The following is a 14,001-nucleotide window of genomic DNA, read 5'->3' on the forward strand; positions in this document are numbered from 1 at the left end:
AAAAGGCGAAAACCCCGTGGATGCCTGTGGCACCTCACGGATGGCAAACATCAAATAGGGAAGCATCATATCCCAGTCTTTCCCGTCTTTTGAAATTACCCTTTTGAGCATGGTTTTCAGGGTTTTATTGAAACGCTCGACTAAACCGTCCGTTTGAGGATGATACACAGACGTACGCAACTGCTTGATCTGGAGTAGCCGGCATAGCTCTTTGGTCACTTTAGACATGAATGGGGTCCCCTGATCCGTAAGGATCTCCTTGGGCAACCCCACCCGGCAGAACACAGCAAACAACTCCCGAGCTATAAGCTTTGCTGCAGTATGTCTGAGAGGTATCGCCTCGGGATACCGGGTGGCATAGTCAACGATCACTAGGATGTGTTGGTGCCCTCGAGCGGACTTTACGAGGGGCCCCACCAGATCCATCCCTATCCGTTCAAAAGGGACTTCTATAATGGTTAACGGTACCAACGGACTGCGAAAATGGGTCAGGGGTGCGGTAAGCTGACACTCCGGGCAGGTTTCGCAGAACCGTTTTACCTCCCCAAAGACTCCGGGCCAATAGAACCTTTGCAATATTCGCTCCTGCGTTTTCTTGACCCCTAGGTGGCCACTCATCAGGTGTTTATGAGCCAAGTCGAGGACCCACCGACGATGCGGCTGGGGCACCACCAACTGCTCTACCCCCACGCCCCGTATTTCATCTACCCGGTAGAGTAAATCCTGCTTAAGAGCGAAATGGGGGTACCTTACCTGGGCACCGGGCAGCTGTGCCACCCCGTCAACTACTGTCACCCGACTCCGGGCATGTATCAACGTAGGGTCCTGGAGTTGGGCAGTCCCAAACGTATCCGGGGACGCCTCCAACTCCGGGATGGGTTCGTCCGTCTCAGCCTCTCCTGCCAATACCTCTAGGGGCGACCTATCGGGTTCACATTCTGTCCCTATCATGGGGACCCCTACGGCAGGTGTCCCGGATTCAGGATTGTAGGGCTCAGGTCCCGGACTGACCAATATCTGAGGAGACTTAGGGGGTCCCTTCCATAAAGTCCAAAAATAGGGCAGATCCCTTCCTAGGATCACGTCATAGGGAAGAGTGTTAAGAAGTCCCACCTCATGTTGCACCTGACCGCAAGGTGCTGTAATGGTGACAATCCCCATGGGATAGTCTCGGCGGTCCCCATGTATGCAAACCACCCCCACGGTACGTCCTGTGGCCTTTACTTTGGCCCTCAAGGTGGATCGCACAAGGGTCACTAAGCTTCCGGAATCCAACAATCCTGTAACCGGACATCCATTCACCTGTATTTGGCACAAGTGGGGCTCCGTCTCTGGGGAGACCAGGTCCGCGGTATACACCACCTGAGCATACATTGAACCCCGCCGGGTAACCCCACAATCCATGGGCTCCGTGGTGAGTGGACACTGGGCTTCCATATGTCCCACCCGCTGGCACCGCCAACATCTAATGGAGACGGAAACCCCCTTGACGGGTTGTCGTTTAGGGTACAGAACCTTCCGGACCTCAGGAATGGCGGCCGCGGCCTCAGACGGGACGGTAGGGGACTCCTGCACCGGTGTCAGCGGTGGGTCCTTGGCCCTAGGCTTGGAGGGGCCGGACCGACGGGCGGTACGCAAAGTCTCAGTGTCCCGTATCAAGTCCTGCGTAGCCACATGCCGCTCTACCAGGGACACTAATTGGTCCAGGGTACTCGGGTCACCCTGTCCTACCCACCGTTGAACGGTGACGGGTAAAGTGCGCACAAAACGATCCACTACTACCCTTTCCACCATTTGCGCCGGGCTCAGAGTGTCAGGCTGCAACCATTTTTTTTTACAAGATGCAACAAGTCATAGGCCTGGGAGCGTACGGGTTTGGCTTCCTCATAGAACCACTGATTTACCCGCTGAGCCCGTACATAGGTATTCACCCCCAACCGAGCCAGTATTTCGGCTTTCAGGGTCACATAGTCAATGGCGTCCTCGGTACAGAGGTCCAGGTACGCTTTTTGGGGTTCCCCCGTCAGATAGGGCGACAATACCTCAGCCCACTGGGGGGTCGGCAGCTTTTCCCGCTCGGCCACCCGCTCAAACACCGCCAGGAACGCTTCCACATCATCCCCCGGGGTCATCTTTTGTAATGCTTGTCTCACCGCTTTCCGGACGCTGCCGTCGTCACCCGGTCCCGGGGTTGTTGCTGCCGGTCCGGCACGGATCGACTTGGCCAGGAGAACCATCTGTTCTTGGTGCCTTTTTTCCTGCGCTTGTAAGGATTGCTGCTGACGTGCATTGGCCTGCTCCATCTGTTCTTGGTGCCTTGTGTCCTGCGCTTGCAAGGATTGCTGCTGACGTTCCAACGCCCGGAGCAGGTGTGCATTGGTCTGTTGCTGCTGTGCATTAGCCTCTTGTAGCTGTGCATTAGTCTGTTGCTGCTGCCTTAGTATGTCCTCCATGGCGTCACCGGGTTTGGGCTGTAGTATAGCCGCTCGAATCCAGGACATGTGCTGCTGGGTCACCAGGGATGGATGCTACACCTCACCGGCTGTCATGCCCGCCGATTCTCCACCATATGTGAGGTAGCGTGGTCGGCTGCGCAGCAGAAGACACGGGATCCAGGCATTAAGGTTCACAGCACACGGTTTTAATGTCCAAACAAAAGTCCACAACTATATACATGTGCTTCTCCAGCAGAGAACTCAGGGAGTTGTGTTCACTCCCTCACACCCGGCACACCTGCCCTTGTTCCTGTTTCCATTTAACCCTTCCTTCAGCCTGTAGGGAAACAGCATTAACCCTAGAGTGGATTTACTTTCTATCATGGAGTGAGCACAACCGGGGCGAGACATACCGGCCGTCATAGATAACCCCGGTCACAGTCTCACAGCATCTACTTACATACGGGCGAGATCCTACAACCCTGTCCCATACCATTCATATTTCACTACTACTCTCAGCGTTAAAACACGCGCCTGCAACTGCTCAGGCTCCATTTGTTATATGTTACTTTCCCAAACCCTATTTCATCACTGCACGTCTTCTAATGCAATAGTAGCACAGGTGCCGCCATATGATGTACATGTTATGATCGCATTATGTATTCACAAGAGACCACATATAAGTACACAAAGTGTCCAGTGCACTTACCCTCCCATCTCAGACTGGGGCGTGGTCTTTGTAATAACAATGGTCTTCCCCAATTTAGACTCCAGGTCCACCTTGTAATCCCTGTGCCTGAGCAGCTCTCGTTTGATGGGGGGCTGGAGGGGTTTGCCTGCAAAACACGCATTTGTGAGTCGTTATATACAAAATATTCCAGTCGGTCCACCTCGAAAATCCATAAAGAAGCCCAAATGTGGTGCCCACAATTACAATTTTGGTGCCATTTTGTAATATTTCAGTGACGCGGAAGAAGGCCCTCATAGCAAGCAGAAACTTCCAAAGTTACCTGTAGTAAAATATAAGACTCTGTTCACACTTGTGGGCTACATTGACCCTTAGGCTATGTGCACACGTTGCGTAACTGCATGCGTCCTGCGTCCCCAGCACAATCTATGGAGATTATGCAGGAGACGTGCGCACGTGGCGTATTAGAATGCAGCGCTTCGACTGCAGCCCAAAGCGCGTGTTCTAAGAAGTGACATGTCACTTCTTTCCTGCACTCTGCCAGCAGTCCCTGCTCTGTCTATGGGAGGGGCTGCACTCAGAGCGCATGGAATCGGCTTTTTTTTTTCATTACGGACTGTTTATGCAGCGATTTGAAGCGCACGTGTGCTGTTCAAATCGCTGCATAAATTTCTGCACTGACAGTACGCAACGTGCGCACATTGCTGTACAGGACCTTGGATGTAGCCCTTTTCTTGCCACCAAAGATTCTGGACCCCAAATATACCTATAAGTCAGTTTAAAGCTGCTCTGCCAGTGACATGGTTTCATGTTATAAATGGAAGGAAGCGTTGTACCTTGTGTAGCCTAGTGCTATAATGACTGGCTATGTTCACACTAGCTTCATAAACATGTGAATGTGACCAGCCCGCGAGAGCTGGGTGCACTACAGAGCTCAGGAATGTGTACATCTCAAAACACAAAATAGGAACAGATGTCCCCAGCTACAAAGACATTATACTAAATTAATATGAGCCAGACCTGTCAGGTGAGCTTAGTGTCCTTATCTGAGGGGTAGAAGCCGAGCTGTGCGATATATAGATTTATATGGCTTTCTGGGGAAAATCCTGCCAGGACTCCTAAGAGGAACAGTAAAGGGTGCTTTACACGCTGCGACATCGCTAGCGATTGCACCCGCCCCCGTCGTACGTGCGACATGTGGTGATCGCTGACGTAGCGAACATTATCGCTACTACAGCGTCACATGCACATACCTGGTCAGTGACGTCGCTGTGACCGCCGAACAATCCCTCCGAGGGGGAGGTGCGTTCGGTGTCACAGCGACGTCACTAAGTGGCTGCCCAATAGCAGAGGAGGGGCAGAGATGAGCGGGACCTAACATCCCGCCCACCTCCTTCCTTCCTCATTGCCGGTGGACGCAGGTAAGGAGATGGTCGTTGTTCCTGTGGTGTCACACATAGCGATGTGTGATGCCGCAGGAACGAGGAACAACCAGCGACATGCCCCACCAACGACATTTGTAAAAGGAGTGACGTGTCAATGATCAACGATTTTTGCCGTTTTTTTGATCGTTGCTCGTTGCTCCTAGCTGTCACACGCTACGATGTTGCTAACGACGCCGGATGTGCGTCACAAACACCGTGACCCCGACGATATATCGGTAGCGATGTCGCAGGGTGTAAAGCACCCTTAAGAGTCCAGATTTACTCTGCCTTTAACGCATGAATGACAGCTGTTTCTACACAACAATACAAGTACTTTTTCAAGCAGGACTCTTAAAGGGAACCTGTCACCAGTTTTTCGGCCTATAAGCTGCAGCCACCACCACCAGGCTCTTATATACAGCATTCTAACATGCTGTATATAAGAGCCCACGCCACTGTGTAGAACATAAAAACACTTTATAATACTTACCTAACAATGGATTCTAGTCAGATGGGAGTCTTCGTCCTCCTTCTGAAGCCTGTGTGCATGACGCGTCTACATCATACACACTCGCCGGTCCAGCGCATGCGCACTACAATACTCCGCCCTGTTCAGGACCTGAATGCCAGCGAGTGTGCATGACGTCGGACGCGTCATGCAGCGCGGATTCAGAAGGACGACAGAGGCGGCAACAAAGATGGCCGAAAGAGGCGGCGCTGCCACCGGTGGACGAGAACGTCCATTTGACCCCCATCCACTGCAGCGACTGGTTTAGGTGAGTATTATAAAATGTGTTTTTTTTATGTTGTACACCGCGGCCTGGGCTCTTATATACAGTATTCTAACATGCTGTATATAAGAGCCCAGTGGTGGTGGCCGCAGATTATAGGGCAAAAAACTGGTGACAGGTTCCCTTTAAAAGGGAGTCTGTTAGTTCAAACTTACTGTCAAACCAAGTACAGGTGCTCTGTGCACTGCTGGTGTGGCCAAACCGTTCCATTCGGTGCTAGAGTTGAGCGAGTAGCTAACTATTCATACTCACTATACTCATAACGAGTACTGTCTAATAATCACGCATTTGTTCCAAGTAGTGTGTGCAATGCAAGTCAATGGAGAAAAGCTCGCAAAGTAACAAGTAACCCGAATGCCGCACTATTCGGCTCAAAAATTATACAAACTGGTATATCATGGAGTTTAGCGTCTCTATCCTCCATCATATACAGCAACGTAAATCACAGCTCATAATAGGGGCGCTCTTTCTGCCGTCCTCTCACGGACTGATGGGCTGTGGAATTGTGAAGAGTAGAAATAAATAGTGGCATTGGCGTCGAAACTGTACAATCCTGGCAGATACGGATCAGCCGTCAATCAGCACCAAGAAAAGCTTAAATGGAACCGGTCACCAGTGTTTCGGCCTATAAGCTGCGGCCACCACCAGTGGGCTCTTATATACAGCATTCTAACATCCTGTAAATAAGAGCCCAGGCCGCTGTGTAGAACATAAAAAAAACTTTATAATACTCACCTAGAAGGTTGCTCCAGTGCACAACAGTCAGACGTTCTCCGGTGCCGGCGCCTCCTCTTTCGGCCATCTTGGTCTTCCTCCTTCAGAGGCCTGTGTGCATGCTGAGTCCTATGTCATACACACAGGCCAGTATTGAGGTCCTGAGTAGGTGCACTTTGATCTCCTCTGAGCAGGGCAGATCAAAGTATTGTAGTGCGCCTGCGCGGGACCGACGAGTGTGTATGACGTAGACGCGTCATGCACACAGGCTTCAGAAGGAGGACGAAGATGGCCGAAAGAGGCGGCGCCGGCACCGGACACGCCCATATTGCCCAACTCCATTGTAGCACGACCGTTAGGTAAGTATTATAAAGTGTTTATTATGTTACACCCCCGGCCTAGGCTCTAATAAACAGCATGTTAGAATGCTGTATATAAGAGCCCGGTGGTGGTGGGCGCAGCTTATAGGCCGAAACACTGGAGACAGGTTCCATTTAAAGCGCAGTGACTACACAAACAGTAATGATAGAATATCACAAACCATCTTTCTTCTCTCGCTCTTCTGTAATTCGCTTCTGTGCAAGTTTCTCATATTCATCTTTATCCCACTTTCGACGGAAATCTGTGTTCTTGGACTGAAAAGAAGGATACATATGTTAACATCTTTAGAATTAAAGGGGTTGTTCACTACCTGTATAACAACTTTTGAAATAAAAAACTCCATATTCTCACCTCCCGCTTCGGTGCCGTTACATTTCGGCTTGGTGGCTCGCGAGACAATGTAAGGCTGTGCGAGTCCTGCGGCTAATCAGTGGCCACTATTAGGCCATGTGCCCACGGGAGAACATACCTGTGGACTGTTCTGCAGGTATTTCCACCGGTTCACGCAGCAACTCCCCAGAATGCGCAGCTATCCATTGCTGCAGATTTCCCGCCCTGTATCTCCATAGTGGAGGAGCGGGAATTCCGCAGATAACTCCGCAGGAATAATTGACATGCCGTTACGTGCGGCTGCGGGACATCCGCAGCATTTTCCGCAGCCGTAAATACTGCAGCATTGATACAGCACTCCCCAAATCCCATAGGATAACATGGGGAGTGTCTGTACTTGTGTAAACCCGCGGATGTATCTGGAAAAATCTAGAAAATCCGCGGGTTTTCCACAGCAAAATCCGGTCACTTTCTCCCATGGGCACATGGCCTTACTCTTACTACTTTCGTTTGTCTGAGGTTCATATGACAGAGTATGAACCTCAGGCAAATTGAAGAAGTGTGGGTGCACCGCCCCAATAACAGCTGCTCATTGGCTGTAGGACTAACAATGTCTCGCGAGCCACGGAGCCGACATGGAGCATTGCCGGTATAGGAAGTGAATATCTTTATTTTACAAGGGAGGGGGGCGATGACTCCTTTAAGGCGAAACAGTCAGACACATCTACTTTACTGGTAGACAATTGCACAACTTTTCTTGCCCTCTTCCAGTCAGGAAACTACCCAGGGAAAGATATGGAGGAGGACTGCATCACCCATTGTCATATAAGTACTAATATTTTAATAGGTGGAAAAAAAAATAATAAAATCATGAGAATGGAGCTACCAGACGGCCTCCTCTATCAAGTGCCTTCTTAAGATCAAGCTAGCGGTGGCAGAGGGGCCCCATAAGGCCCTTGCATCGGAGCTCCACGTGTTTTTCATGTGATTTTTACCCCATTCATGCTGTAAACACACTGAAAGAACAGAGACACTGCCAATCTGAGCAACGTGTGATGGATAGGCAGAGACCACGATTCCTGGGATGTCTCTCACAGGGTTATGTGTTCAATAAAATCAGTGTTTCATCAGCAGGAGTTTATCAGTACATGACTAGCTGTCTCGTGCCCCCTAGTCCTGCTGCTTGGTGTAACCCCGCCCCCACCCCTGATTACCACAAAGCAGCCAATCAGTGATGGGGGTGGGGTTACAGTAATCCAAGCTCTGCTACACCTACAGCAGAAAAATAATGATTTTATCAAAACTGCTGCACCCAGTAAACTTTTTGATACATCGCAGGAATCAGGCTCTCTGCCCCTACCTCATGCTGTTCTCAGATGGGTTAACAAAAACCTGGTGACAGATTCTCTAACTCCTTGCTTCAATCTGTGTCCCTTCATGGTTTTGCTGCCTGCAGTCTGAATCTATAATGTGCACATTCCAATAAGAACAAGGAAACCATTACATGAGCGGATGTGTCCATTTTTTTGGTAGTGTACGTTGCAAATTTCACAGTAAAAGCATTAAATGGATTTTCTTTGGGGGCAATCATTGAGCCCTTTATCATGAATATCGCAGGAGTGAAACTCCTGATGAATTCCAAAAATAAAGAATGGACATACTGTGGAATTGAAAGTCTGCATAAAGCCTCATTCACACATTAGTTTTTCACATACATAATCTAGGCATGATTTTCACGGATAGAACACATGCCTGTTATAGTCTACACAGCTGTCCACATGCCTGGAAACAGCAGCGCCCCTTTTTCAGGAGACACTTAGTTTTGCTGTGGCTTTGGGCTGCCACACAAGTCAGGTGGGCACAGGGCTCTATGTGTCTCTGCTGCACCACTGCACAATGCAAGAGAATGGGGTTATACTGCGACCCCCGAAAAGCAAGAAAAGCACAACTGCAATGGATTATTTACAACTTGTTTGTATAGTATGGGGCGCAGTCTGTACCATACACGTACATTGCTCCAAGATGCCAGCGCCTCACTGCGAAGCAGCCAAAGTTGGCCGGTAGCCTCTGTCTATAAACAGCAAGACACAGGGGCCACCGCGCAACTGGGGCCAGTCAGACAACTGGGACCCGCCGCGCACCTGGGACCAGTCAGACAACTGGGACCCGCCACGCACCTGGGACCAGTCAGACAACTGGGACCCGCCGCGCACCTGGGACCAGTCAGACAACTGGGACCCGCCGCGCACCTGGGACCAGTCAGACAACTGGGACCCGCCGCGCACCTGGGACCAGTCAGACAACTGGGACCCGCCGCGCACCTGGGACCAGTCAGACAACTGGGACCCGCCGCGCACCTGGGACCAGTCAGACAACTGGGACCCGCCGCGCACCTGGAACCAGTCAGACATCTGGGACCCGCCGCGCACCTGGAACCAGTCAGACATCTGGGACCCGCCGCGCACCTGGGACCAGTCAGACAACTGGGACCCGCCGCGCACCTGGAACCAGTCAGACATCTGGGACCCGCCGCGCACCTGGAACCAGTCAGACAACTGGGACCCGCCGCGCACCTGGGACCAGTCAGACAACTGGGACCCGCCGCGCACCTGGGACCAGTCAGACAACTGGGACCCGCCGCGCACCTGGGACCAGTCAGACAACTGGGACCCGCCGCGCACCTGGGACCAGTCAGACAACTGGGACCCGCCGCGCACCTGGAACCAGTCAGACATCTGGGACCCGCCGCGCACCTGGAACCAGTCAGACAACTGGGACCCGCCGCGCACCTGGAACCAGTCAGACATCTGGGACCCGCCGCGCACCTGGAACCAGTCAGACATCTGGGACCCGCCGCGCACCTGGAACCAGTCAGACATCTGGGACCCGCCGCGCACCTGGAACCAGTCAGACAACTGGGACCCGCAGCGCAACTGGAACCCGCCGCGCACCTGGAACCAAACAACTGGGACCCGCCGCGCACCTGGAACCAGTCAGACAACTGGGACCCGCCGCGCACCTGGAACCAGTCAGACATCTGGGACCCGCCGCGCACCTGGAACCAGTCAGACATCTGGGACCCGCAGCGCAACTGGAACCAGTCAGACAACTGGGACCCGCCGCGCACCTGGAACCAGTCAGACATCTGGGACCCGCCGCGCACCTGGAACCAGTCAGACATCTGGGACCCGCAGCGCAACTGGAACCCGCCGCGCACCTGGAACCAAACAACTGGGACCCGCCGCGCACCTGGAACCAAACAACTGGGACCCGCCACGCACCTGGAACCAGTCAGACAACTGGGACCCGCCGCGCACCTGGAACCAGTCAGACAACTGGGACCCGCCGCGCACCTGGAACCAAACAACTGGGACCCGCCGCGCACCTGGAACCAAACAACTGGGACCCGCCACGCACCTGGAACCAGTCAGACAACTGGGACCTTCCATGTAACTGGGACCTGTCACTTGTGGGAGAAGCAGCTGTTTGTTCATAGTTTTATGAGCAGATCATTTCTCAGCAGAACATTCTGGCACTTGTAGTCCCACAGCCGCTGTGGAGCCACAGGACGCCAGCAGGAAGTCATTGTTCAGATCGCCTGCGGTAACAGAAGGCAGATAACTGATATCTGCGCTCTCCACACAGAGCCGGCCTCCTGAAAAACACAGCGAGACCCCGCGCCCACAAACACGACAAACTCGCCGCCGCTCCACTCATCACTCACCCCACTTCCTGACGCCATCTTGCACCCGAGAAGCCGACTGTCGCGCTGAATGACGTCACTGGGAATGATAGCTCCTACAGTCACCATGACCACGGCTCCAGCCCCGCCCACACCCGCTAGTGATTGGTCAGAGCAGAATAACCAGGGGCGGATTCTGTGCCTCTTGATATTCTTCTCAAAACGATATAAAACTGTTAGTAGACATGTTTATATCATGATATTATATCGAAAATAAAAACTGATATAACATATCAGTAAACAAAAACATTGGGGACACTTTCGGGTATCACGTTAGACACCAGGCGCCATATTTGTTGTGGGCATTTGCCAAATTCTAAAATCTGTATATGTAGTAGTTTCTAAAATTTACTGTAACTGTATAGCTTCACTGAGAGGGTATAATATATTCACAGTGCTGTGTGCAGAATATGACGTCACTACAAAAAGTGCACTTCCGTATCTGCGCTGCTCCATGACGTCACATACCATAGAGTGGAGAGAAAGGGCAGACAAGTCGCAGTCTCACTACCTCTGGAGGTGTCGGAGTCACGTGGGATGTGCACTGTAGGAGCAGAGAGGAGCTGAGGACTTCTGCAGAGCTGGTCTGTGGGCACCAATGACTCCCAGGTCAGCGGCACACAGGGTGGTCACAGGGCAGAGTGATTACAGCGCATGCGTTCTGTATCTGCACTTGCATGCATGGTTGTAGTAACAGTGTGGGGAAATTAGAGCTGCAGGTGGATTTTTTTCCCATTATTACACTATTATTTGGTACTGTAGAATGTATCACTGGGGTGTTTGTGGGGACATAAGAACTATCCCATCAGGACGGGCTAACAATACGGCATGGTTCTCCAAAAATACCACTGCGACCGCGAGACTAATAGATCCAGATCATGCAGGTGGTTTGGATCATTAGACCTGAGATTTGCATCACAGCATAAGCACAAAATGCACTCGCAATACATAACTACAATATAGTGCTTATGCGGCAAGTAATTATCCAATTACCTATGAATAAGAACCCAGCATTCGAAACGCGTTGGATATTAAAGGGGATGGCCACTTTTAGAAAATCTTCCTCAACTGTTGCGGTGTTATAAAAAAGCAATAAACTGTCCTCATCTCGTCGTCCAGCTCTGAGTCTCCGCTACTGTAGACAGTGTCAGGTACTGAATGCAGCGCTGACGTCACGTCAACGGCACTGCAGCCAATCAATGAGCTCACTCCTCTCTGATGCTGAGCTTGTTGTTTGGCAGTTAAGGCAACATCAGCGCTGCAGCCAATCATTGTGCTCCATGGGTCTGCCCGCTTGTGTAGATCAGGGTTCCCCAACTCCAGTCCTCGAGGGCCGCCAACAGTGCATGTTTTCAGGATTTCCTTAGCATTGCATGGGTGTTGGAATCATCAACTGTGCAGGTGATTAAATTATCACATGTGCAATACTAAGGAAATCCTGAAAACCTGCACTGTTGGCGGCCCTTGAGGACTGGAATTGGGGACCCATGGTGTAGATGAATCACTCCTCTCCCATAATGCTAAGTTCACTGTTAGCAGTGCTGATGTTGCATCGACCGCCAATAATCAGTGTCCGTATTGGTGGATCACTCCTCTCTGTGATGCTGAGCTCACTGATTGGTTGCAGTGCTGATGTTGCATTGACTGCCAATCAATGCCTGTATTAGTGGATCACTCCTCTCTGTGATGCTGAGCTCACTGATTGGTTGCAGTGCTGATGTTGCATTGACCACCAATCAGTGCCTGTATTGGTGGATCACTCCTCTCTGTGATGCTGAGCTCACTGATTGGCGGTCGATGCAACATCAGCGTTGCAGCCAATCAGTGCTCGTATTCGTGGATCACTCCTCTCTGTGATGCTGAGCTCACTGATTGGCTGCAGCGCTGATGTCTCATTGACCGCCAAGCAGATTAAATGAGCAGATTCGGTTTTTAACTTTGAAGGCTTGGCAAATAGATTTAATAGGAAAACTTTCCATTGAATTCTGTTTTTGCCTGTTTTTGGAAGGGAAAAAAAAAATCAGTAACTAATACTAGTGTGATCCTAACACTGGGGCCCCGACAGGTTTTCGGCGGCTGTGCACTTTATGTTTGACTTTATTATTTTCTTTCTGTTGCAGACATTGTCATTGTTTTTGCCCATTTATACAGTGATTTCTTTATTTCCAGATTTGTGCTCAAGTTGTGACATATTAAAGGGTCACACACCCTGATCTGAAAGATAAATGATTCATCATCAATGTAAATGATGGCGGCTATAAAGTGTTTCTCAGCATCATGCCGGAGGATTGTGGCTGCCCGGAGTACGTCCGTTTTTGAATTTTCAGTTTGTTCATTGAGCAGTATTCCTAACTCTCAGGTAAGCGGCAATCGTGTTACAATTTGTATTTATTTATATTTTTTTGTGAATGTAAATCAGAAACGGTGCCTGTCGTTTCAATAGAAGTTGCATAAATCCGTGGTATAAACACATTGTTATATGACCACTGCAGCCAATCAGTATGCACTGATCAGCTGCAATCTTTATATTTCATCTGGAGGAAACTGTGTATCTGCCAGAACGGATGCAATGTCAAGGCTGCCAATGATCAGCAGAATGGAAGAGCAGTCTGTCACGCTAGGTAGGGATGGGAATCCTGTGTCTACGGAACGTGGAGATGGTGACCCCCTAACTGAGTCTACCACCGGGCGCTGGGTTTCCTCACCACCCCAGTCAGGTTCCGCACCTATGCACCGAGCAGGATACCTGGCCCTAGGCTGACCCTGATCTGGGCCCTAGGTAGGGAGCGGATGGGATGAGCTCTTCGTCAACCCCACTAGGCACTAAAGGACACACAGGGAAAACAAACAAGGGAAAACCACAAACAACTTATCTCTAGTGATTCGGAGAGGAACTGCAACAATCAAGATTCTCCTGATGTATGCAAGCCGCCTGCTTGCACTGAACACTTGATAAAGATGTATCAAATAACACCAGCACCGAGTAATAGGAAGTGAAGCTATATAAAGACAAGAGAAGTACTGATGAACCTCAGCTGACAGGCTGAACAAGGCCCCAGGGTCTTAAACGGAAAAGGATGAAAACCGAGCAGTAATGATAGGTCAGACACGCAGTTTACACAGCCAAACACTGTGACCTTCTATAGTTGGACACCACAGGACTGTCTGTTACCCGTGACACACCTGTGACACAGTCCCTGTCCCGCAGGTGATTATTATTTTATTGTTACTTTTGAAACACCCTGGGCCCTTTTAAAAAAAACAATGTTTACACCTAGCAGACAACCTCTTTAAAGGGCTATCCGCTACTAGGACAACCCCTTCTGATTCCACATTTTCCCCAGGTAAAATAATAGACTATAGTCCCCTCCCGTATCGGCGCCGTTCCAATGGTGTCGGGGCTCATGAGAGGTTGTGATGTCACGCGAGGCCCGTATCCAATCAGCACTGGCTTCTGTCTCCCTGCCTTCAGACCAAACGAACAATCAACAGGAAG

General features: G+C 50.8%; 2 protein-coding genes across 3 annotated transcripts in view; one reads left to right on the top strand and one right to left on the bottom strand.

Moving 5' to 3' along the window:
• The window catches only part of ZMAT2 (zinc finger matrin-type 2), a 97,556-nt gene extending 87,019 nt beyond the window's left edge, over window positions 1-10,537 (bottom strand). The window contains exons 1-3 of the mRNA XM_075342251.1: window positions 10,488-10,537; window positions 6,594-6,687; window positions 3,145-3,271 (exon numbers count right to left, since the gene is read on the bottom strand). Coding sequence (XP_075198366.1) covers window positions 3,145-3,271; window positions 6,594-6,687; window positions 10,488-10,505 — 239 coding nt within the window. The 5' untranslated portion in view covers window positions 10,506-10,537. The remainder of the gene's footprint in view (window positions 1-3,144; window positions 3,272-6,593; window positions 6,688-10,487) is intronic.
• A 485-nt stretch (window positions 10,538-11,022) lies between these two features.
• Window positions 11,023-14,001, top strand: part of LOC142303217 (histidine--tRNA ligase, cytoplasmic-like) — a 135,719-nt gene continuing 132,740 nt past the window's right edge. For both annotated transcript variants that reach the window (XM_075344430.1, XM_075344429.1), the window contains exons 1-2: window positions 11,023-11,114; window positions 12,675-12,864. In XM_075344430.1, the coding sequence (XP_075200545.1) occupies window positions 12,751-12,864 (114 nt within the window). In that variant the 5' untranslated portion in view covers window positions 11,023-11,114; window positions 12,675-12,750. The remainder of the gene's footprint in view (window positions 11,115-12,674; window positions 12,865-14,001) is intronic.

The sequence above is a fragment of the Anomaloglossus baeobatrachus genome, chromosome 4 (genome assembly GCF_048569485.1).
Source record: "Anomaloglossus baeobatrachus isolate aAnoBae1 chromosome 4, aAnoBae1.hap1, whole genome shotgun sequence".
NCBI lineage: Eukaryota > Metazoa > Chordata > Amphibia > Anura > Aromobatidae > Anomaloglossus > Anomaloglossus baeobatrachus.